The 23,059-nt window shown below is 39.1% G+C and overlaps 1 protein-coding gene across 4 annotated transcripts in view; it reads left to right on the plus strand.

Moving 5' to 3' along the window:
- Positions 1–4,519, plus strand: part of LOC128696831 (endoribonuclease Dcr-1) — a 127,153-nt gene extending 122,634 nt beyond the window's left edge. For all 4 annotated transcript variants that reach the window (XM_070096088.1, XM_070096087.1, XM_070096090.1 and 1 more), the window contains exon 23: positions 1,225–4,519. In XM_070096088.1, coding sequence (XP_069952189.1) covers positions 1,225–1,635 — 411 coding nt within the window. In that variant the 3' untranslated portion in view covers positions 1,636–4,519. The remainder of the gene's footprint in view (positions 1–1,224) is intronic.
- Positions 4,520–23,059: the final 18,540 nt, after the last annotated feature.

A 23,059-nucleotide genomic window follows, 5' to 3' on the forward strand; every position in this document is an offset into this window, starting at 1 on the left:
ACCCACTTTAGCATTAAAATCCCCAACCACCATTACTCTCACACTTGATTCAAAACTCCCCACGCATTCACTCAACATTTCCCAAAATCTCTCTCTCTCCTCTACACTTCTCTCTTCTCCAGGTGCATACACGCTTATTATAACCCACTTTTCACATCCAATCTTTATTTTGCTCCACATAATCCTTGAATTAATACATTTATAGTCCCTCTTTTCCTGCCATAGCTTATCCTTCAACATTATTGCTACTCCTTCTTTAGCTCTAACTCTATTTGAAACCCCTGACCTAATCCCATTTATTCCTCTCCACTGAAACTCTCCCACCCCCTTCAGCTTTGTTTCACTTAAAGCCAGGACATCCAGCTTTTTCTCATTCATAACATCCACAATCATCTCTTTCTTATCATCTGCACAACATCCACGCACATTCAGACTTCCCACTTTGACAATTTTCTTCTTCTTATTCTTTTTAGTAATCTTTACAGGAAAAGGGGTTACTAGCCCATTGTTCCCGGCATTTTAGTTGACTTTTACAACACGCATGGCTTACGGAGGAAAGATTCTTATTCCACTTCCCCATGGATATAAAAGGAAAATTAATAAGACCAAGAACTATTAAGATAAAATCAAAGAAAACTCAGATGAGTGTGTATAAATAAATGTGTACATGTATGTGTAGTGTGACCTAAGTGTAAGTAGAAGTAGCAAGACATGCCTGTAATCTTGCATATTTATGAGACAGACAAAAGACATCAGCAATCCTACCATCATGTAAAACAATCACAGGCTTCGTTTTACACTCACTTGGTAGGACGGTAGTACCTCCCTGGGTGGTTGCTGTCTACCAACCTACTACTATAATTTATATATATATTTATATATATATATTTATATATATATATTTATATATATATATTTATATATATTTAATATATATATATATTTATATATATATTTATATATATATATTTATATATATATATTTATATATATATATTTATATATATTTAATATATATATATATATATATATATATAAATATATATATAACTCCTGTCTATAATTTCTACCTGTCTCCCCTCCCTCCATCTCTCTCTTCCAACTTTAACTTATGGGTCTAATATAGTGCTGTTCAATAGAAACTCTTATAAATTAACTTTTTTTGTGTTTTCTTTATTAACAACAGCAGTGATAATTGTATTGGTTATGTATCCATTTTTTCAGTATTACTTCATGGAGGAAGATGAATGTGAGGCAGCAGAAGATATTGAAGTTCCCAAAGCTCTGGGGGATGTATTTGAAAGTGTAGCTGGAGCAATTTTCTTGGACTCGGGCGGTTCCTTGGATGCTGTCTGGTCTGTATACTATACCATGATGTGCCGAGAGATTGAACAGTTCAGTGGTGTAGTGCCTAAATCGCCAATTCGTGAACTTTTGGAAATGGAACCAGAGACAGCTAAGTTTGGCAAGCCTGAACGCCTGGTTGATGGTAAGGTCAGGGTTTCGGTGGAAATATTTGGAAAGGGTTCATTCTCTGGCGTTGGTCGCAATTATCGTATAGCAAAGTCAACAGCAGCAAAAAGAGCTTTAAGACACCTGAAGAAGCTTCAGATGATGACCAGTCAAGGAATCTAATGATACTTTCAAGAAATTAGGGTTGTAAGACTATGACTCAAATGATATTAATAATGTAAAACAGTATGAGTAAAATGTTCATGAATCTGTACAGTAAATTAATTAAAACTAAAAAGTCACAGATAATTCCTGAAGATTGTACAAGGGAATGGCAACTTATTGTTTCAGTATTTCTTGTCATTTTTTCAGGGAACTTACCAAGAAACAGAAAATGCAAGAATAAATTTTTTAGAAATTATCATTAAAAAACTGAGTATCCATTTCATGAAGTGTCAAATCATATATATCTGATTTTGTTATTAATTTGTTTTGTATTAAAATGTACAATATTACAATTGGATTAAGTTTCAGTATTAGATGTAAATAACCAAGATTTTCATTATATTCAGTCAGTGGATGTAGACCCAAAGAGTACAAAAATTCATAATATGCTAGTGAAGATTCAGTAATAGAGATGAAGTCTGTACTAGAGTCAAGGGCAGTTGACATTCTTTACAGATACCCATCAAATTCCTCTTTCATTTTGGTACCTTTTATTTTACATTGGTTCAGAATGGTACAAGGTTAGGTACATCATTTTGATGTTCTTGACTACATTGTCTTTTATGAAGTCTATTACCAGGTCACAAAAATTAGTTGAGAAACAAGTCTCTGATGAAGAATGAAAGTCACAATACCATGACTTAATTATTAAGTTCACAACTAACCCACAGTATGAAGTAAACTTAAAATGACATTCTGGCCCATCCTGGACCATTATCAAATTGTAGGTTTGTTGTGAACTCTGATGATTACCTTGTTCCCTCAGCCTTGACGCTAGCCCACTTTTCTCCTGATTCATTCAGTACAGCGGACAGTTATGCAGGTTGTTAGAAGATACTGAAAAACCCAGATCATATCATAAATTTAATACTTAATGTATTGTAGACACAAATATGTCAAGTTTCTTGCTTCCTTCAAGTACATGTACAAGAACTAAGTTTTCCTCTTACATTTACATTGTATACAGTATGCGAGTTGTTTTTCTATGGAATGTGTTATTGTGTTTTTATGTAGGGTTGACAGAAAGCTGAGATTAGCCCATATTGACATTAATATTGTCCCGGTGATTATTGAAACTAAAATTGTTTTCTAATGACAGGTTTGAGCAACAAAATTTGCTTCACTCGGACTGTATCCTAACAACCAAGCACTATAGCTGTGCCACCATTTTGCTGTGATTCTTTACCTGACATTGAGTTCAAATGATGTTTATTATCTCGTATAATAGTTATATGGTGTTTTAAGTGCAAATTTGTTTATTGTGTTGTTAAATTTTACTTAAATAATTATGGTAACTAATAAAAGTTTATAAATATTATGTTTAGTTATACATAACTGTAATATAAACTTCCATGGTCTAGGATTTTATGCATTTACTGATAATAGTCAACAAGTGAGACTTTTTACTTTCTACAAAAATTTGTGGCCTATAAACTTGTGTAGTTTCTAAGCTATTGATACTTGTATCTACTTCTTTACAGTATATACTCATGGACTTTGTAATACAGTTTTTTAATTTATTTTATAGTACACAAATTTAAATACAGTGAAGGTTAACAAGTGCATATTTAAGCTCGTGCTTCTTTCACATTCTGATGTTTAATTAATTTTTTTCCATGTGCTGGATAGACCAACAATTGCAAGATTTTCATCAAAAATTTTGTTTATATCTTTTTCCCACAATCTTTCTTTCAACGCACTGGCAGGGTCGCCCAAAAAGAAACAGGAAAGTCTCTCTTTTTAACTTCAGTAATGTATACAGGAAAAGGGGTTACTATCCCCTTGCTCCCGGCATGTTAGGCGCCTCTTACGACATGCATGTTTTTGACTCACGAAATCGTAATGACACGAGCTGACGGGCTGGAGTTTTGAGAGACTATGACCACGGGTTCAATCCCGGCCGGGGTATGGTTTTTTATGCATGTTTTTCCCACAGCATAGCATTTATATTTTACTAATTCTTTCATTTTTTGTATTGTATGCTGTTCAAAATATGCTTCTTCCTAGTTATTGTGCCACCATTCAAGACTTTGCAGAGCTTCATCTAGTGATTTAAGTCTTCTTTCAACACACCGGCCATATCCCACCGATGCGGGGTGGCCCAAAAGGAAAAGCTAAAGTTTCTCCTTTTACATTTAGTAATATATACAGGAGAAGGGGTTAAGTGATTTAAGTATATTTATGTATTTGATGCAATTTGACCCTCTGAATCTTTACAGCCTTCAGTAAGTGGCCATGTGTAATAACTAATTCAGATATTTTGCATGCTTTCAGTTGTTAAATGTGGGGTGGATAAGTAAGATAGTGGCAGGCCTCTATCAAATTACCAAAACTTTCACTGAGTGGGTCATTAATAATTCTAAAACCTAAGTCAGGAGAAATTTTGCTATTTCTCCTTGTAAATAAAGTGCCCAGTCTTAAATAACAAAAAAGGCACAATACCGTGACTGGAACGATACACAAATAACCCTCACATAAAAGAGAGAAGCTTACGACGACGTTTCGGTCCGACTTGGACCATTGACAAAGTGACTTTGTCAATGGTCCAAGTCGGACCGAAACGTCGTCATAAGCTTCTCTCTTTTATATGCCCAGTCTTCTTAAAATAGTTGCTAGAGTATTCTACCTGTTTCTTAAATGAGGTTGTAATCCTCTCTGGTAAACCAGCAAATGCTTAACCTCAGGTGTATAGCACCAGTAAGCTAACAGTAGCTTTCTTATTTCCTGGCAGATGAAATGCCACCACCACAGTGAACTAACTGCTATGTGATTGCACTAATAAACCAGAATATGTGAAAAAAAAGTGAGATTTGCTATCAGACCCCAGTGGTTTAGTGCTTAGTTTTGATTATAATAATAATTTGCTATCAGTAGGTATATACAAATAAAGTAGAAGAGAAGAAATATGAGAAAGGTAGACATAGGTAGAAAAAATGAGAAAACAAAGAAAGAAAAACTATTTATTGACATGGCAATGTGGAGGTTAAAGAAAAAAAGATAATGAAATGGTACTTCATATAAATGACCCTTCAGTGATGAAAAGTGGATCCCTTTTACTTCCCTACTATAGTGAGTCATTACTTAAGCTGCTTAGGTTAACGGGGCTATTATTATTATTATTATTATTTTTTTTTTTTTTTTTTTATCACACTGGCCGATTCCCACCAAGGCAGGGTGGCCCGAAGAAGAAAAACTTTCACCATCATTCACTCCATCACTGTCTTGCCAGAAGGGTGCTTTACACTACAGTTTTTAAACTGCAACATTAACACCCCTCCTTCAGAGTGCAGGCACTGTACTTCCCATCTCCAGGACTCAAGTCCGGCCTGCCGGTTTCCCTGAATCCCTTCATAAATGTTACTTTGCTCACACTCCAACAGCACGTCAAGTATTAAAAACCATTTGTCTCCATTCACTCCTATCAAACACGCTCACGCATGCCTGCTGGAAGTCCAAGCCCCTCGCACACAAAACCTCCTTTACCCCCTCCCTCCAACCCTTCCTAGGCCGACCCCTACCCCGCCTTCCTTCCACTACAGACTGATACACTCTTGAAGTTATTCTGTTTCGCTCCATTCTCTCTACATGTCCAAACCACCTCAACAACCCTTCCTCAGCCCTCTGGACAACAGTTTTGGTAATCCTGCACCTCCTCCTAACTTCCAAACTACGAATTCTCTGCATTATATTCACACCACACATTGCCCTCAGACATGACATCTCCACTGCCTCCAGCCTTCTCCTCGCTGCAACATTCATCACCCATGCTTCACACCCATATAAGAGCGTTGGTAAAACTATACTCTCATACATTCCCCTCTTTGCCTCCAAGGACAAAGTTCTCTGTCTCCACAGACTCCTAAGTGCACCACTCACTCTTTTTCCCTCATCAATTCTATGATTCACCTCATCTTTCATAGACCCATCCGCTGACACGTCCACTCCCAAATATCTGAATACGTTCACCTCCTCCATACTCTCTCCCTCCAATCTGATATTCAATCTTTCATCACCTAATCTTTTTGTTATCCTCATAACCTTACTCTTTCCTGTATTCACCTTTAATTTTCTTCTTTTGCACACCCTACCAAATTCATCCACCAATCTCTGCAGCTTCTCTTCAGAATCTCCCAAGAGCACAGTGTCATCAGCAAAGAGCAGCTGTGACAACTCCCACCCTGTGTGTGATTCTTTATCTTTTAACTCCACGCCTCTTGCCAAGACCCTCGCATTTACTTCTCTTACAACCCCATCTATAAATATATTAAACAACCACGGTGACATCACACATCCTTGTCTAAGGCCTACTTTTACTGGGAAAAAATTTCCCTCTTTTCTACATACTCTAACTTGAGCCTCACTATCCTCGTAAAAACTCTTCACTGCTTTCAGTAACCTACCTCCTACACCATACACTTGCAACATCTGCCACATTGCCCCCCTATCCACCCTGTCATACGCCTTTTCCAAATCCATAAATGCCACAAAGACCTCTTTAGCCTTATCTAAATACTGTTCACTTATATGTTTCACTGTAAACACCTAGTCCACACACCCCCTACCTTTCCTAAAGCCTCCTTGTTCATCTGCTATCCTATTCTCCGTCTTACTCTTAATTCTTTCAATTATAACTCTACCATACACTTTACCAGGTACACTCAACAGACTTATCCCCCTATAATTTTTGCACTCTCTTTTATCCCCTTTGCCTTTATACAAAGGAACTATGCATGCTCTCTGCCAATCCCTAGGTACCTTACCCTCTTCCATACATTTATTAAATAATTGCACCAACCACTCCAAAACTATATCCCCACCTGCTTTTAACATTTCTATCTTTATCCCATCAATCCCGGCTGCCTTACCCCCTTTCATTTTACCTACTGCCTCACGAACTTCCCCCACACTCACAACTGGCTCTTCCTCACTCCTGGTATCTATAAATATACATTTCTGTATACCTACTGAGATAGTGAACAGAAGCAGGAAGACAAAATTACTAAAAACCAGTCTTGGCCAGACTTTTGAGAGTTTGTAAGGATGATTTTTTTCTCATTTAAAAGTTTCATTATGTTTTCTTTGAAAAGCACTGAACAGACAAGACTGTCCATCCAACTCCATGTTTTTTTTTCTCTCTCTCTCTCTCTCTCTCTCTCTCTCTCTCTCTCTCTCAACAAGTCGGCCGTCTCCCACCGAGGCAGGGTGACCCAAAAAGAAAGAAAATCCCCAAAAAGAAAATACTTTCATCATTCAACACTTTCACCTCACTCACACATAATCACTGTTTTTGCAGAGGTGCTCAGAACACAACAGTTTAGAAGCATATACGTATAAAGATACACAACATATCCCTCCAAACTGCTAATATCCCAAAACCCCTCCTTTAGAGTGCAGGCATTGTACTTCCCATTTCCAGGACTCAAGTCCGGCTATATAAAAATAACCGGTTTCCCTGAATCCCTTCACTAAATATTACCCTGCTCACACTCCAACAGATCGTCAGATCCCAAATACTATTCGTCTCCATTCACTCCTATCGAACACGCTCATGCACGCCTGCTGGAAGTCCAAGCCCCTCGCCCACAAAACCTCCCTTACCCCTTCCTTCCAACCTTTTCGAGGATGACCCCTACCCTGCCTTCCTTCTCCTAAAGATTTAAATGCTCTCCGTGTCATTCTGCTTTGATCCATTCTCTCTAAATGACCAAACCACCTCAACAACCCCTCTTCAGCCCTCTGACTAATACTTTTATTAACTCCACACCTTCTCATAATTTCCACAAACCGAATTTTCTGCATAATATTTACACCACACATTGCTCTTAGACAGGACATATCCACTGCCTCCAACCGCCTCCTCGCTGCTGCATTCACAACCCAAGCTTCACACCCATATAAGAGTGTTGGTACTACTATACTTTCATACATTCCCTTCTTTGCCTCCATAGATAATGTTTTTTGACTCCACATATACCTCAACGCACCACTCACCTTTTTTCCTTCATCAATTCTATGATTAACCCTTTCAGGGTCCGTCCCGTAGATCTACGGCTTTACGTTCAGGGTCCAAACCGTAGATCTACGCCATGAGCTCAGCTCACTCTGATAAACTGTGAGTGGTACATTTGGGCCTAGATATGAGAGAATACATCTATGTGGTATGTGTGCACCACATAAAACAGATCCTGCAGCACACTGTGTATAATGAGAGAAAAAAAATGAAATCATGATTTTTCGATTAACCCTTTCAGGGTCCGTCCCGTAGATCTACGGCTTTACGTTCAGGGTCCAAACCGTAGATCTACGCCATGAGCTCAGCTCACTCTGATAAACTGTGAGTGGTACATTTGGGCCTAGATATGAGAGAATACATCTATGTGGTATGTGTGCACCACATAAAACAGATCCTGCAGCACACTGTGTATAATGAGAGAAAAAAATGAAATCATGATTTTTCGATTAAAACAGCAACTTTGCAGTGTTTTTTCGTATGTTTTTTATAGTTGTATTTGCGATTTCTTGGTCTCATTTGATAGAATGGAAGACATATTACAGAAATAGAGATGATTTTGATTGGTTTTAGCACTGGAAATGGCTTGAAACTGAGCTCAAAGTAGCAGAAATGTTAAATTTTTGCCGATATTCAAGAGTAAACAAACGACCTCACACGTCTAATACACGTCAGCTGGTGGGTCTAATATACATTCACAAATATGGTGATGATATTTATACAATTATTACAGTATTGCATAACAGTAAATCTTCTATTTTTTGGTGTGAATAAAAATTCATTATGTGAATAAAAAATCAAAATGGAATTTATTTGTAAAGCCTCAAAACATAACTAATGAACAGAGGAAATGTTAGTTTAGTGCCAGGAATGCCTACATTGTTCATTCTGGGCCCTATTTTGAAATTGGAATATTTTAAACTTTGTGTTAAATTGGCCAAATTAACAATTTCCAATCACTTTATTTTGTAGTTGAAACAGTTGACTTGGCGATTTCTTGTGCTCAATCGATAGAATAGAAGTAATACTAGTGAAATAGCTAAGAATTTGGTTGATTGGAATAATGTAATTGGCCTAAAATGGGAGTCAAAGTCGGCAAAATCGCCGATTCGTAAATGTCGCTGACACATCAAAATTCGCGAGAGCATAGTTTCGTCAATTTTCCACAAAATTTCGTACTTTTTGTTTTATTACCTTCACAAAAAGATTCTCTATGATTTCATAAGAAAAAATAACAAATTTTTTTTTTTTAAATTCTTGGACACTGGTGCGTGACTCCAGATTTGGGCCTTGGACCCTGAAAGGGTTAAAACAGCAACTTTGCAGTGTTTTTTCGTATGTTTTTTATAGTTGTATTTGCAATTTCTTTTGTCTCGTTTGAAAGAATGGAAGATATATTACAGAAATAGAGATGATTTTGATTGGTTTTAGCATTGGAAATGGCTTGAAACTGAGCTCAAAGTAGCGGAAATGTTAAATTTTTGCCGATATTCAGGAGTAAACAAACGACCTCACACGTCTAATACACGTCAGCTGGTGGGTCTAATATACATTCACAAATATGGTGATGATATTTATACAATTATTACAGTATTGCATAACAGTAAATCTTCTATTTTTTGGTGTGAATAAAAATTCATTATGTGAATAAAAAATCAAAATGGAATTTATTTGTAAAGCCTCAAAACATAACTAATGAACAGAGGAAATGTTAGTTTAGTGCCAGGAATGCCTACATTGTTCATTCTGGACCCTATTTTGAAATTGGAATATTTTGAACTTTGTGTTAAATTGGCCAAATTAACAATTTCCGATCACTTTATTTTGTAGTTGAAACAGTTGACTTGGCGATTTCTTGTGCTCAATCGATAGAATAGAAGTAATACTAGTGAAATAGCTAAGAATTTGGTTGATTGGAATAATGTAATTGGCCTAAAATCGGAGTCAAAGTCGGCAAAATCGCCGATTCGTAAATATCGCTGACACATCAAAATTCGCGAGGGCATAATTTCGTCAATTTTCCACCAAATTTCGTACTTTTTGTTTTATTACCTTCACAAAAAGATTCTCTACGATTTCATAAGAAAAAATAATAAATTTTTTTTTTTTTAAAATTCTTGGACACTGGTGCGTGACTCCAGATTTGGGCCTTGGACCCTGAAAGGGTTAACCTCATCCTTCATAAATCCATCTGCCGACACGTCAACTCCCAATTATCTGAAAACATTCACTTCTTCCATACTCCTCCTCCCCAATTTGATATCCAATTTTTCTTTATCTAAATCATTTGATACCCTCATCACCTTACTCTTGTCTATGTTCACTTTCAACTTTCTACCTTTACACACACTCCCAAACTCATCCATTAACCTTTGCAATTTTTCTTTAGAATCTCCCATAAGCACAGTATCATCAGCAAAAAGTAACTGTGTCAATTCCCATTTTGTATTTGATTCCCCATAATTTAATCCCACCCCTCTCCCAAACACCCTAGCATTTACTTCTTTTACAACCCCATCTATAAATATATTAAACAACCATGGTGACATTACACATCCCTGTCTAAGACCTACTTTTACCGGGAAGTAGTCTCCCTCTCTTCTACACACCCTAACCTGAGCCTCACTATCCTCATCAAAACTCTTTACAGCATTTAGTAACTTACCACCTATTCCATATACTTGCAACATCTGCCACATTGCTCCCCTATCCACTCTATAATATGCCTTTTCTAAATCCATAAATGTAATAAAAACTTCCCTGCCTTTATCTAAATACTGTTCACATATATGCTTCAATGTAAACACTTGATCTACACATCCCCTACCCACTCTGAAGCCTCCTTGCTCATCTGCAATCCTACATTCTGTCTTACCTCTAATTCTTTCAATAATAACCCTACCATACACTTTTCCTGGTATACTCAATAAACTTATTCCTCTATAATTTTTACAATCTCTTTTGTCCCCCTTCCCTTTATATAAAGGGACTATACATGCTCTCTGCCAATCCCTAGGTACCTTCCCCTCTTTCATAAATTTATTAAACAAAAGTACCAACCACTCCAACACTATATCCTCCCTTGCTTTTAACATTTCTGTCATGATCCCATCAGTTCCAGCTGCTTTACCCCCTTTCATTCTACGTAATGCCTCACGTACCTCCCCCACACTTACATTCTGCTCTTCTTCACTCCTAAAAGATGGCATACCTCCCTGGCCAGTGCATGAAATTACCGCCTCCCTTTCTTCCTCAACATTTAAAAGTTCCTCAAAATATTCTCGCCATCTACCTAATACCTCCCTCTCCCCATCTACTAACTCCCTACTCTGTTTTTAACTGACAAATCCATACGTTCCCTAGGCTTTCTTAACTTGTTTAACTCGCTCCAAAATTTTTTCTTATTTTCATTAAAATTTCATTGTACCTAAATAAATTTGCAGTATCTTTTGTCTAGTACAGTGGAACCTCAGTTTTCGTATGTCCTAGTTGGAGAAAATTCTCTATAAAATGTATTTTTTGCTAATATTTTTGGGTGTCTGGAACAGATTAATTGGTTCTGTTCCAGACACCCAAAAATATTAACAAAAAATACATTTTATACAGAATTTTCTCCAACTAGGCCATACGAAAACCGTGGTTCCACTGTACAGTGGACCCTTAACCAGCGATGGCATCGATTAACGATAAATCTGACTAGCGATACATTTAAACGCAAAAATTTTGCCTCAACTAGCGCTTAAAAACCCGACCAGCGCTATTCGTTCCGTACCATACGCGTCACTTTGGCCTGAGCGCGCCTCACTTGTCCCTTGGGTGTCAGTGTTTACAAGCCAGCCAGCCACCGCGGTCGCTTCCAAACATACAACAACTGGAACATTTCATATTATCACAGCCTTTGTAGTGATTGCACCTGCAAAATAAGTCACCATGGGCCCCTAGAAAGCTTCTAGTGCCAACCCTACAGCAAAAAGGGCGAGATGAAAGAGATCATTGCTAAGTATGAAAGTGGAGTGCGTGTCTCTGAGCTGGTCAGGTTGTATAATAAACCCCAATCAACCATCGCTACTATTGTGGGTAAGAAAACGGCAATCAAGGAAGCTGTTCTTGCCAAAGGTGCAGCTGCTGCTGTACCACAGTCAGCTGTTGTTGTTGCTGCACCACAATCAGCTGTATTACTCGAAGATGTGGAGAGAGTGTTGTTGGTGTGGCTTAACGTGAAACAATTACCGAGAAACGATTAACCCCGGAGGGTTAGCCACCCAGGATAACCCAAGAAAGTCAGTGCATCATCGAGGACTGTAACTTATTTCCATTGGGGGTCCTTAATCTTGTCCCCCAGGATGCAACCCACAACAGTTGACTAACACCCAGGTGAACAGGAAAAAATGCCTGGAACTAGTGCTCATATTGGTGAGGTTAGTGGGGAGGATATGGAAGAGTTGGTGGAGGAGGACAATGAAGAACTAACCACTGATGAGCTGCTAGATCATCATCAACAGTACGAGGCCACACCTGAGGAAACTGCTTCGGAGGAGGGGAGAGAGAAATTGAAGAAGTTGCCTACTTCAAAGATTAAGGAAATGTGTGCAATGTGGCTTAAAGTGCAAACCTTTTTTGATGAAAATCACCCTCACACAGCTATTGCAAGCCATGCTGGTGACTATTACACTGGCAATGTTGTGAAACACTTTAGGATAAAGGAACGAGAGGTACAGGCCTCTATGGACAGATATGTTGTGCGACAGAAGTCCAGTGACTCTGAAGCTGGTCCTAGTGGCATTAAAAGAACAAGGGAAGTAACCCCAGAAAAAGACTTGCTGCCTCAAGTGCTAATGGAAGGGGATTCCCCTTCTAAACACTAACAAGATCAACGGTCTCCCCTCCTCCCATCCCATTAATCATCACCAGATCTTCAATAAAGGTAAGTGTCATGTAACTGTGCATGTCTTCTTCAGTTTGTGTGTATTAAAATTAATATTTCATGTGGTAAAAAAAAAAAAAAATTCAGTACTTTGGGGTGTCTTGCACGGATTAATTTGATTTCCATTATTTCTTATGGGGAAAATTAACTTGACTAACGATTATTTTGATTAACGATGAGCTCTCAGGAATGGATTAATATCGCTGGTTGAGGGTCCACTGTATTTTTATGCTTTTTGGTTTTATTAACTGTCCGTCGTATATAGCCATAAATTGGTGTAAATTTTTTCTTATTTCAGTTGCTGACTAAGAGTTTGTACATGTTAATTTTTTTACAGTAGGTAAATTTGTTGAGGAACCAAGTTAAGTACCTTGTGCAAATCCATTTGTACACTACTGGTTTTTGTAAATTTTTAACATTTCTTTTATTTAAATTTTTGTTTTTCAGCTGTGGAGGCAATTCGTATACAAATAATGTTCATGGCATAAATTAGTAAAAAGATAAACCAAATTAAGTTTGTAATATTGAATGCTTTACCATTATCCAGGTACATAGTTTATTAGCAGATTGTGTGCATGTCATTCAAATTATCATACAGTGGGGTATACATTTCTTCTGTGCAGTGTAGTGTACTGCACTATTAGTCATATTTCTGTTATTTGAATGTTGTGGCTAATTTATGAATTGAACTATGGTATTTGGAATAAAACAATTGTTTTAATTTTAAATAAGGTAATGAAAATATTTAAGTAATTCGGCATACTGTGCAGTAGTGATATAATAGTATTTGCTGTACTTAATGGCAATGATAATGAGTTTAAAGGATTTTTTCTTTTTTTAGTAGACTTGCTGTTTGAAGTCGAGAAAACAATAATCTTTTAATTTCAGTATTTGTAGAAAACTTTTTTTTTTTTTTTTTTTTTTTTGCTCTAATTAATTTATAATAATAATATAACTGCAATAATAAAAATATTCCTGACATGGAAAAAAAAAAACTTAATTATGCAAAGTATTTCAGGCAGACTTAAACTGGAGTAAAACTAATAAAATTGCACATTTATATACTGAATATTAATTTGTTACAGTATATAAATCACACAAACATTAGTAATAGGCATATTGCATCATAAAAAAATACTAATAAATACATCTAGATGCTAGTAAAAGACACTTGAATATAAACAAACATACTATTAATAAAGGAAGTCTTTGTGAGTGCTTTCAAAACCAAAACTGTCTTGCTTCCTTTCCTTCTCTCAATCTCACATATGGCTATAAAATGTTAAAATGTTATGCAGAGTAAAAGATATATTTGCTGATACAATGACAAGACTTAGATTTTAAGATAAATTCATGAGTGATCTGTTCAGCATTGTTGCATATAATTTTCTGAATGTCCTTTACCTAGTCACTTCTTTTGATATTTATTTGTATATTGAGGTTCTGATTGACTAGCCATGTTCTCATAATCTTAATGTCCCAAAACATTTAACATCTTAATAAATGTCCAAGCATATGTTATTTTTTTTTTTTCAACAAGTATCACCTCTTAGATACATGAAATACAAACTCTTGATACAGTGACTATGTATTTCAATATTGTTAGTAAATATCAGGATAGCATTTTTCTATAATGGTAAAGCTGATGTTGAGAAATATCATATTTTCATGCAAAAGTGCCATCCATGGGCTGAGGGAGGGATTTTGCCTTTATTGAGGTGCACTGTAGTAAGTGAAGGGTTAATCAGCCATAGTTGGGTTTGTTAGATTTCAGCCTACTGCTGCTCATGTCTCTCTTGTTTAGTCTTGTTTGATTGGTCATGTTTTATAGATGTGTAATGTATTATAATGCTCTTTGGGCAAACTTGGATCCTTGGTTAAGAATTTTTCCTAGTCAAAATATGATCCAAGGTTGTATATGTTCTGAATAGGGGCTTAAGTAGGGTAAATGGTATCAGGTAGGCCATTTTTACCAGTGCCATTGCAGGCTGTAACAGCTAGCTGCTAGTGCCTCCTAGCTTACAGTCAGGGAGGCAATGGTGGCTAGTATCCTCCTCATGTGATTCACTCCCTGCAGTGGTGCTTATCCATCTAGTTATTAAGTAGTTTAAGTTTGTGCATAGAGTTAAGTTTGCTTACCTGTTTAATATTGTTGGAATGCAACATTGAGATATCCCATTGCATAGGGAAATCATGTTAACCTGACCTTGAGTTTAGAAAATACAGTAAAAATAAAAATATTTAATATTCTGTTTTTCAGTTATCAAGGGAAATGTCTTCAATTTTGCATTAGGGAATACAACATAAGTTTGGGTTATGGTCTGGTGTCCATGTCACAAAGAGTAGTATCAGCTTTTCCAGCATCACCTTTGTGATAGGGAGACTTGGCTTTCACTTGCTCCTTCAGTCAGCTGTAGTAATTGCAGTGTTACCTGCTGTAGGGGTCATGTGTGTTATGGTTAAGTGATCTCAGTGTGCTGATATGTGTTTTCATATTTTTTGTAGACCTAAGATTACAATTTTGCAAGGGAATTATAATTGTATTATTAAGAAGACATTTACGCTTTTTTTTTTTATGGTACGTTGCTTGGTAGATGCTCACATGCAAGAGCTAGCTAACAACTGTAGCATAAAATATTCTTTTCATATACAAGATATGTCACCTTGTATCATTGCTACTTGAATATACAGCCATTTCTCACATGATACATGACGAACTTCGTGTTTTTAACGCTCTCATATTTTGAAGGCACTACCCCACTACCGGATGAGTTCCATCTGTTTTTTGTGATTTGCATATTGACAGTTAACTATACATATGTATACTATATAGGTTCATTTAACCTAACCTTTAATCATTAAAATCAAAATTTTCCAAAATAAGAGAATGTTAATAAAAAATTGAATTCCTAATAAAAACCATGCAAGGTGAAATGGGTTGAAATATAATGCCGCCTGAAATGCAGCATTTACTGCTACAGTGCTTTTAAAAAATGTCCTGTTTAAAATTTATTAGGCAGACTAGTTTACATGGCTGTGAATGTTTCAATTCCTTCCAGACTGTTACTTATGTGATTTCTCTTCAAGGAATAATACAGTACAGTGTATCGTTTAACATCAGAACTTTCTTTTACATAAAAGCTGTAAGTGGACAAAATTTTAGGTAATGATAGTCTTCACATTTTAAGCATGAATTGAAATAAAGCAGCCTTTGTATATTAATTGCTCATTATATTTAACAAAGGTTGTGTTCAAACTGTTTTGCCATAACCAAATTTCTATGATATTGGATATTTATAAAAAATAATAAATATAACGAAGATAGAATAGTGAACTTATATTAAGGGTATGGTTTGTAAAAGTTATATATTAAAGAGTTATGGTAAAAAAATAATAGGATTCACCAATTTCTTTTCTCCTTTTAACTGTATACATACTCAACACTAATATGAAAGTGTACATTTGCATATCTACACGCACAAAAGTATTGACCTGCCTGTGGACTTTCATTTACATGTAAAGGACATAGGCCTTATACAGTTCAGTTTCTTGTCAGCAGTCTTGTATATTGCATCTTTTAAGTTTCTGTGATAGTCGCAGAAAGTTAAGACGAGGGATGGGGATGTTGCTGTTGGAGAGTAATCCGAATTGTGATGTCAGCACACTTCTGGAAAGACGGCAGTTGACTGGAAGATGGTGAATGTTTTACTCTTCAGGTCACCCTACTTTGTCTGGCATCAGCCATTAAAGCACAAAAACATTAATAAGCAAATTGTATTTATTTTCATTTCCAAAAAGTTGTTGTTTCCCAAGAAATATTAAGCTAGAAACTATGAACAGTATGAGGAATAAAATGCTAACTATTATACTGGATGAACAGTTTTGTGCTTAAAGACCATATATGGAATATTGCTTTAGAGAGGCACTTCTTAAATGGAAGAAAGTTTTGGGAGTAAGTATATCATGAAAAGTGAATCAGTCAGCATGTACAAAATTGTTAAATTCCAAACTGCTTTCAGGAACCTTAACAGAAAATCGTTTATGACATTTAATTTACACTAGTCCCATTTTGTATTAATATTGGTAGAATTACCAACAAACATGGACACAAATGCAAGTAATGTGACATTTTGTGGCAACGTTTCACTCTCCAGGAGCTTTATCAAGCTGTTACAAACAATACATGGACACACAGGATATACATGTATATAGGCTTAGTGAGGTGTAATACTAGTGGTAGTAGTAGTAATAATATTAGTTGTAGTAGTAATAGAATATGGTAAAACAATCAACTTGCACATAAGTAAAAGGTTATAAAAGCTATTACACCTACCATCCGACTTACGACCGAGTTCGGTTCCGAGAAACCGGTCGTAAGTCGAAATGGTCGTAAGTCGAACTTTACTACTGAATATCAATAAAACATTTTTGTAATGACTTTATTTTATTGTTTTATTTTGGTATTTCATGTTTTACTTTACTTTTTATGCTGTTAGTACTGTATTTTATACTCTAAGGTTTAGGATAAACACTGTGTACAACACAAATAGTTGTTTATTTCCCAGAAATTTGGCATAAAAAACACGGTCGTAAGTCGAGCAGGTCGTAAGTCAGATGGTAGGTGTACTTGGGTAGTATAAAAATAGGTTAGGCAAGTATTGGCAGTTGGATTTGAATAGGTTTGTTTCAGTGTTCCTCCTCTGTAATGAACTTGCATAGTATTAGCAGCAGAGACTGTGATGTGTCCATGTATTGTTTGTAACAGCTTGATAAAGCTCCTGGAGAGCAAAATGTTGCCACAAAATGTCACATTAGTTGCATTTGTGTCCTTTTACTTAACATAGTCCCATTTTCATGTGTTTGGCACCAACATGGAGTTCTCACCATATCAAGAATATAAAGGAACTTGAAGAACCAAAGGTTTGAGATGAGGTAAGCTTAAAGAAATATGACCCAGTAACCCTAGAAGAAAGGATGATTGGAGAGAGGAGGGTTGGAGGGGACAGGAGTATAGCATACAAAATATTCTGATGCTAGAGAAGAGGGTTACCAAGGGGGCACAGATGGCAGCTACTGGTGCAGATAAACTAGAGGGATATTAAGAAGCATTTTTTCAGCTTTATGGTGATGAGTAGATGGAGCAAACAGAAGAGGTATGGAGGCAAACAGTTTATGCTGTTTCTACAGTAAATATAAATGAATCCTGAAGGCCAGGAATCTGTGAGGTTGTACCTCCTGGCCCCAACCATGAAGAGGTTGAGGCCAGGAGCTACAACTTGCCCCTTCGAACACACAAGATCTAAAAAAAAATAAAATAAAATAAGGCACAATATTGTTAAAACAATACACAAATAACCTGCATGTAGGAGGCAAACTTAAGACAATGTTTCGGTGCAACTTGGACTATTTTCCTACGTGCGGGATTATTTATGTATACTATGCCTCTTCAAGGGGGGCTCCTTGGCGTGGTGAAGAGGCTCTTGGTCTGAGGAATTAGACCTGTCGGTCTACTTCCTCAGACCGAACCTAATTACCCCCCAATCCCCCATTCCCTATCCCATCCTCCCCTTTTTTTTTTCCTCCTCCTCCTCCTCCCCACCCCTCCCTTTTGGCCTTTGGTTTCCCCCCCCCACAGGCACGCTAGTTCCTAGGTAGGGGAAAGGGTACCGGGGTCCATCCCATTCCGTTGAGGTTCTTGGCGGTGGCGTAGTTTGCCGTGGAATCTGGATTGCCTGGGGATGTCCTGATCCCTCTCCGGTATCCCGGAGGGTGGCTTTGGGTGTCTCTCGGGTGACTGGTGTATCTCTGGAAGCCACCTTTCGGATTCCGGGGGTGGTGGCCGAAGGAGGTATGCTTTGTGGCGGATTTCCGGCCGCCCTCTCTTTTGTCCACCGAGGTAGCTCGGCAGATGTGAGGTTGCTATCCCGGATTGCCGGTTTACTGGCATGATGGGTAGGGTATGGCATGGGTTCCGTGCTGCATCTGCGCTACTTGCGGTGCTGAGGTCCTCTTGGGCGCGGAGGGAGATTTCTGGCCCTTTCATTCCTCCTAGGAACTATCCCTCCCCAGTCCCCCCTTTTTTTTATTCTTTTTTTTTTTATTTTCTTTCTTTTTTTTTTCTTAAAAACAAAAAGAAAGAAGTAACCTAACCATGGCAGCCCTAGTCCATGAACCTGCTACCCCCGGGCCCCTTCTTGATACCACACCCCGTTCTGACCACTCTTCGGACACTCCTCATGCTTCTGTACCTCTTGCCTGTGCTGTTTCCTCACCCGCTTCAGGTACTGAGGCCTCGACTGACTCCTTCGATTTATCTGACCTTCGCTCTCCTCTGACTATGCTTCCGGCCTCTCCCTCTACGGTGCGGCAATTTTCAAATCGCCGGCCCGTTCCACGTCGGACCAACTCTGGTCCCACGCCTAAACGCCAACGACAATTACCTGCTGATGATACTTCTCCACCTTCTCGTTCTTCTCAGAAAAGATCGACATGTCCTTCACTACCTTTCCACGCTCAGTTTCAGACTGCACAATGGACTAAATTCTTCACTTTACGACCGACTTCCTCTACTGCCTATCTTTCTGACCACAGTATTGGCAAGGCACTCCTACGCCATGTTGGTAAAGATATTTCTTTTCATGCTCTTAAGAGCGGTACGCGCATCATCACCATACAGAATGCTACCCAGGCTCATGAGCTTTCTCGTCTTTCCCATATCGATACTGTTCCTGTCACTATTGAAAAGCATCATTCCCTCAAATCTTGTAGTGGTACCGTCATTCTGCCCCATACCATAGTTCAACAAAATTTCCAGACATGTGGCACTGACATTCTTGAACAGCTGGAACTCCAAGATCTCCCAATCCTCAAGGTAGACACTTACGTTCTTCCTGCCCGCGGGCGGAGACGATACCCTAGCTATGTGGCTCGTTTAACTTTTGACAGCCGTGAACTCCCATCCTCAGTTTATGTAGCAGGACATCGGTTACAAGTTCGAAAGGTGATCCCTACACCGCAACAGTGTAGAAATTGCTGGCGATTTGGCCATCCAGCGAAATATTGCAGATCTATCGCCGAATGCCCAGTCTGTGGTGCCGATGACCATTCTAATATGTCTTGCAATCGACCTCCCTCTTGCCTTAATTGTCATGAGGCTCACCCTTCGTACTCTCGCTGTTATCAAGTCTACTTAAACGAGCGGGAAATCCGTTACCTCAAAAAGGCAGAAGGTCTCCCTTATGCCATGGCAGTTTCTCATCTCTGCCTCCAAGGGAGACTACCTCGTGTTTCTTATTCCCGTGTTTCAAAACGTCCCCCCACTTCTGGTATCCCATCTTCTGCACCCACCTCTGTGGTTACCTCTCCCATAGTCACTCCTGTAGCTAATTCTTTTGCTGTCCTCGGCTCAGACGTCCCTACTTCAACGTCTCAGTCTGATCTCGCTTCTTCGTGTTCTCTCTCACAAGCCTCAGTAGCGACGAGATCTCGTATGACACCTCCTCCCAATCGTCCCTCTACTTCTCAAAAGTCAAAAAAAGGTCCGTTAACACCTCCTACCCATCTTCCACCTCCTTATTTTCCCTTCCCTGTCTCTGTACCTGGTTCTCCCCCTCTCACTGGCTCTGTTACAAGTGTAGAGGTTCACCCTCCTCCTCGTACTGTACCTTCCTCCCCTGTTCCCTCCCAAGTTTCTTCATCTTCTGCCACCTCCCAGGTTCCTGCCTCTTCTGTCCCCTTCCACGCTTCTCCAGTTCCCTCCACCCTTTCGCCCCCCCCCCTACCTTGGTACAGTCCATTACAGTTCCAATCTTTACTCATCCTCACCCTACCATTTCCAATATTGTCTCCCATACGACGTCTCTGAATTCTGAAACACTTGAAGCAATCTCTGAATATATTGCAGAGACCAAACCATCAATGCACACTGATCCACCCTCCGCTCCTTCTCTCTCCTCTACTCCATCTGCGCAACTCCTTTCTTCACAGCGCACCGTTCCTTCGCTGCTTGAACGTTTTCCACTGCCTCCGCATGTGGACTTTTCTAACCCCTCTAGTCCGTAGGAACCCTTACCTGCGGATTTCAGGTATCTTTATCATTGCCAATCATGACCTATTTACAGTGGAATATACGTGGCCTCAGGGGTAATCGGGGTGAGCTTCAGATGTTACTCTCCCAGTTTTCCCCTGTTGGTGTTTGCTTACAGGAACCAAAATTACACTCTGCTGTTATCTCTCCCATCTCAGGCTATAATTTATTGTATTCTTCAGATCCTTTTCCTGATGGGACCTTTAATGAAAGTGCCCTTCTTCTACGCACTGATATTCCGTACCATCAGCTATTTGTTTGTACTTCGCTGCATTACACAGCAGCCCGTATCCACTTGCATAGGTGGTATACGCTCTATTCTTTATATCTCTCTCCTTCTCGGGCATTATCTATTCCGGATATTGCCTTTCTTGTTTCGTCATTACCACCACCGATTCTGTTACTTGGTGATTTTAATGCCCACCATTTCCTCTGGGGGGGGTCTCACTGTGATTCCCATGGCATTCAGTTAGAGGCTTTTCTTGCCACCCACCCCCTCCATGTTTTAAATACAGGTACTCACACCCATTTTGATCCTCGGACTCACACTCTCTCTTGCATCGATCTATCAGTCTGCTCTTCCTCCGCAGCATTAGACTTCACTTGGTCTGTTCTTCCGGACTTACATGACAGCGATCATTTCCCCTTCATATTCACCACCTCTTCGCATCCCACACTGGCAATTTGAGCAGGCAAATTGAAACCTTTACTCACACCTAACTGTCTTTAGAGAGGTTCCTTCTTCGTCCTCCATCGATGAGCTTTTACACCTCTTCTCGTCCTCCGTTTTAACCGCAGCTTCTCATTCTATACCCCAAACTTCAGGCAGGCATTCTCAGAAATGCGTGCCTTGGTGGTCTCCTGCTTGTGCTCATGCAGTACGTTTGAAACGCGCTGCATGGGGCAGGTACCGGTACAATAGAACCACAGAGAGACTTCTTGATTTTAAGCAGAAGCGTGCAATCGCTCGCCTTGTCATCCGTGACGCTAAACGCACTTGCTGGCGAGATTGTCTCCACCATCACCTCTGCTTCCTCTATGAGTGCAGTCTGGAAAAAAGTACGAAAACTGAGTGGTAAATATTCTCCTGACCCGGCTCCTGTTCTGCGGGTTGCCGGTGTTGATATAGCAAACCCACTAGATGTTGCCAATGAAATTGGCAATCATCTGGTCCGTATTTCTCAGGGACTCCATCTATGCCCCTCATTTCTTTCCTCAAAGTCTGCCAGAGAGTTAGCACCCTTGGACTTTTCTTCTCTCAGAGAAGAACAGTATAATGTGCCTTTTACACTTCAAGAACTGGAGGCAACACTCTCAGCCTGCCGATCATCGGCAGCTGGGCCCGACGACATTCATATTCGTATGCTACAACATTTAAATCGGTCAGCCCTTGCAGTCCTATTACGCCTTTACAATCTTATTTGGTCACAAGGAGTTCTTCCACAGCTGTGGAAATCCGCCATTGTTCTCCCTTTCCGCAAACCAGGCACTACGGGACATGAAACCTCCCACTATCGTCCCATTGCTCTTACCAGTGCAGTTTGCAAAGTGATGGAATGCCTAGTAAATAGACGTTTAGTGCGGTATTTAGAGACACACAACAGTCTCTCCACTCGTCAATATGGCTTTCGTAAGGGACGTTCTACCATAGACCCCTTACTACGCTTGGATACGTATGTTCGTAATGCCTTTGCGAATAACCACTCAGTTATTGCCATATTTTTTGACCTTGAGAAGGCATATGACACAACTTGGAGGTATAATATTTTAGCCCAAGCCCACTCCTTAGGCCTTCGAGGCAATCTACCATCCTTCCTTAAGAACTTTTTAACTGACAGGCATTTCCGTGTTAGGGTTAATAATGTGCTCTCCCCGGACTTTATCCAAGCTGAAGGTGTCCCCCAGGGATGTGTTCTGAGCACAACACTTTTTCTCCTTGCTATTAATGATTTGGCCTCTAGTCTTCCATCAAATATTTGGTCATCACTCTATGTTGATGACTTCGCTATTGCCTGTGCAGGCGCTGACTGTCACGTTATTACAGTTTCTCTCCAGCATGCAGTCGACCGTGTTTCCAATTGGGCCACCACACATGGGTTTAAATTTTCCAGCACTAAAACTCACCAAATTACTTTCACTAGACGCTCTGTCATCTCCGATCATCCTTTGTACCTCTATGGCTCCCGTATCCCTGAACGTGATACAGTCAAGTTTCTGGGCCTCCTCTTTGATCATAGGTTATCCTGGAAACCTCACATTACCTCTCTGAAGGCAACTTGTCACAGCCAGCTGAACCTTCTTAAAACCCTTGCTCATCTTTCATGGGGAGCTGATCGTCGAACCCTCCTTCGCCTACATTCCA

The sequence above is a fragment of the Cherax quadricarinatus genome, chromosome 52 (genome assembly GCF_038502225.1).
Source record: "Cherax quadricarinatus isolate ZL_2023a chromosome 52, ASM3850222v1, whole genome shotgun sequence".
NCBI lineage: Eukaryota > Metazoa > Arthropoda > Malacostraca > Decapoda > Parastacidae > Cherax > Cherax quadricarinatus.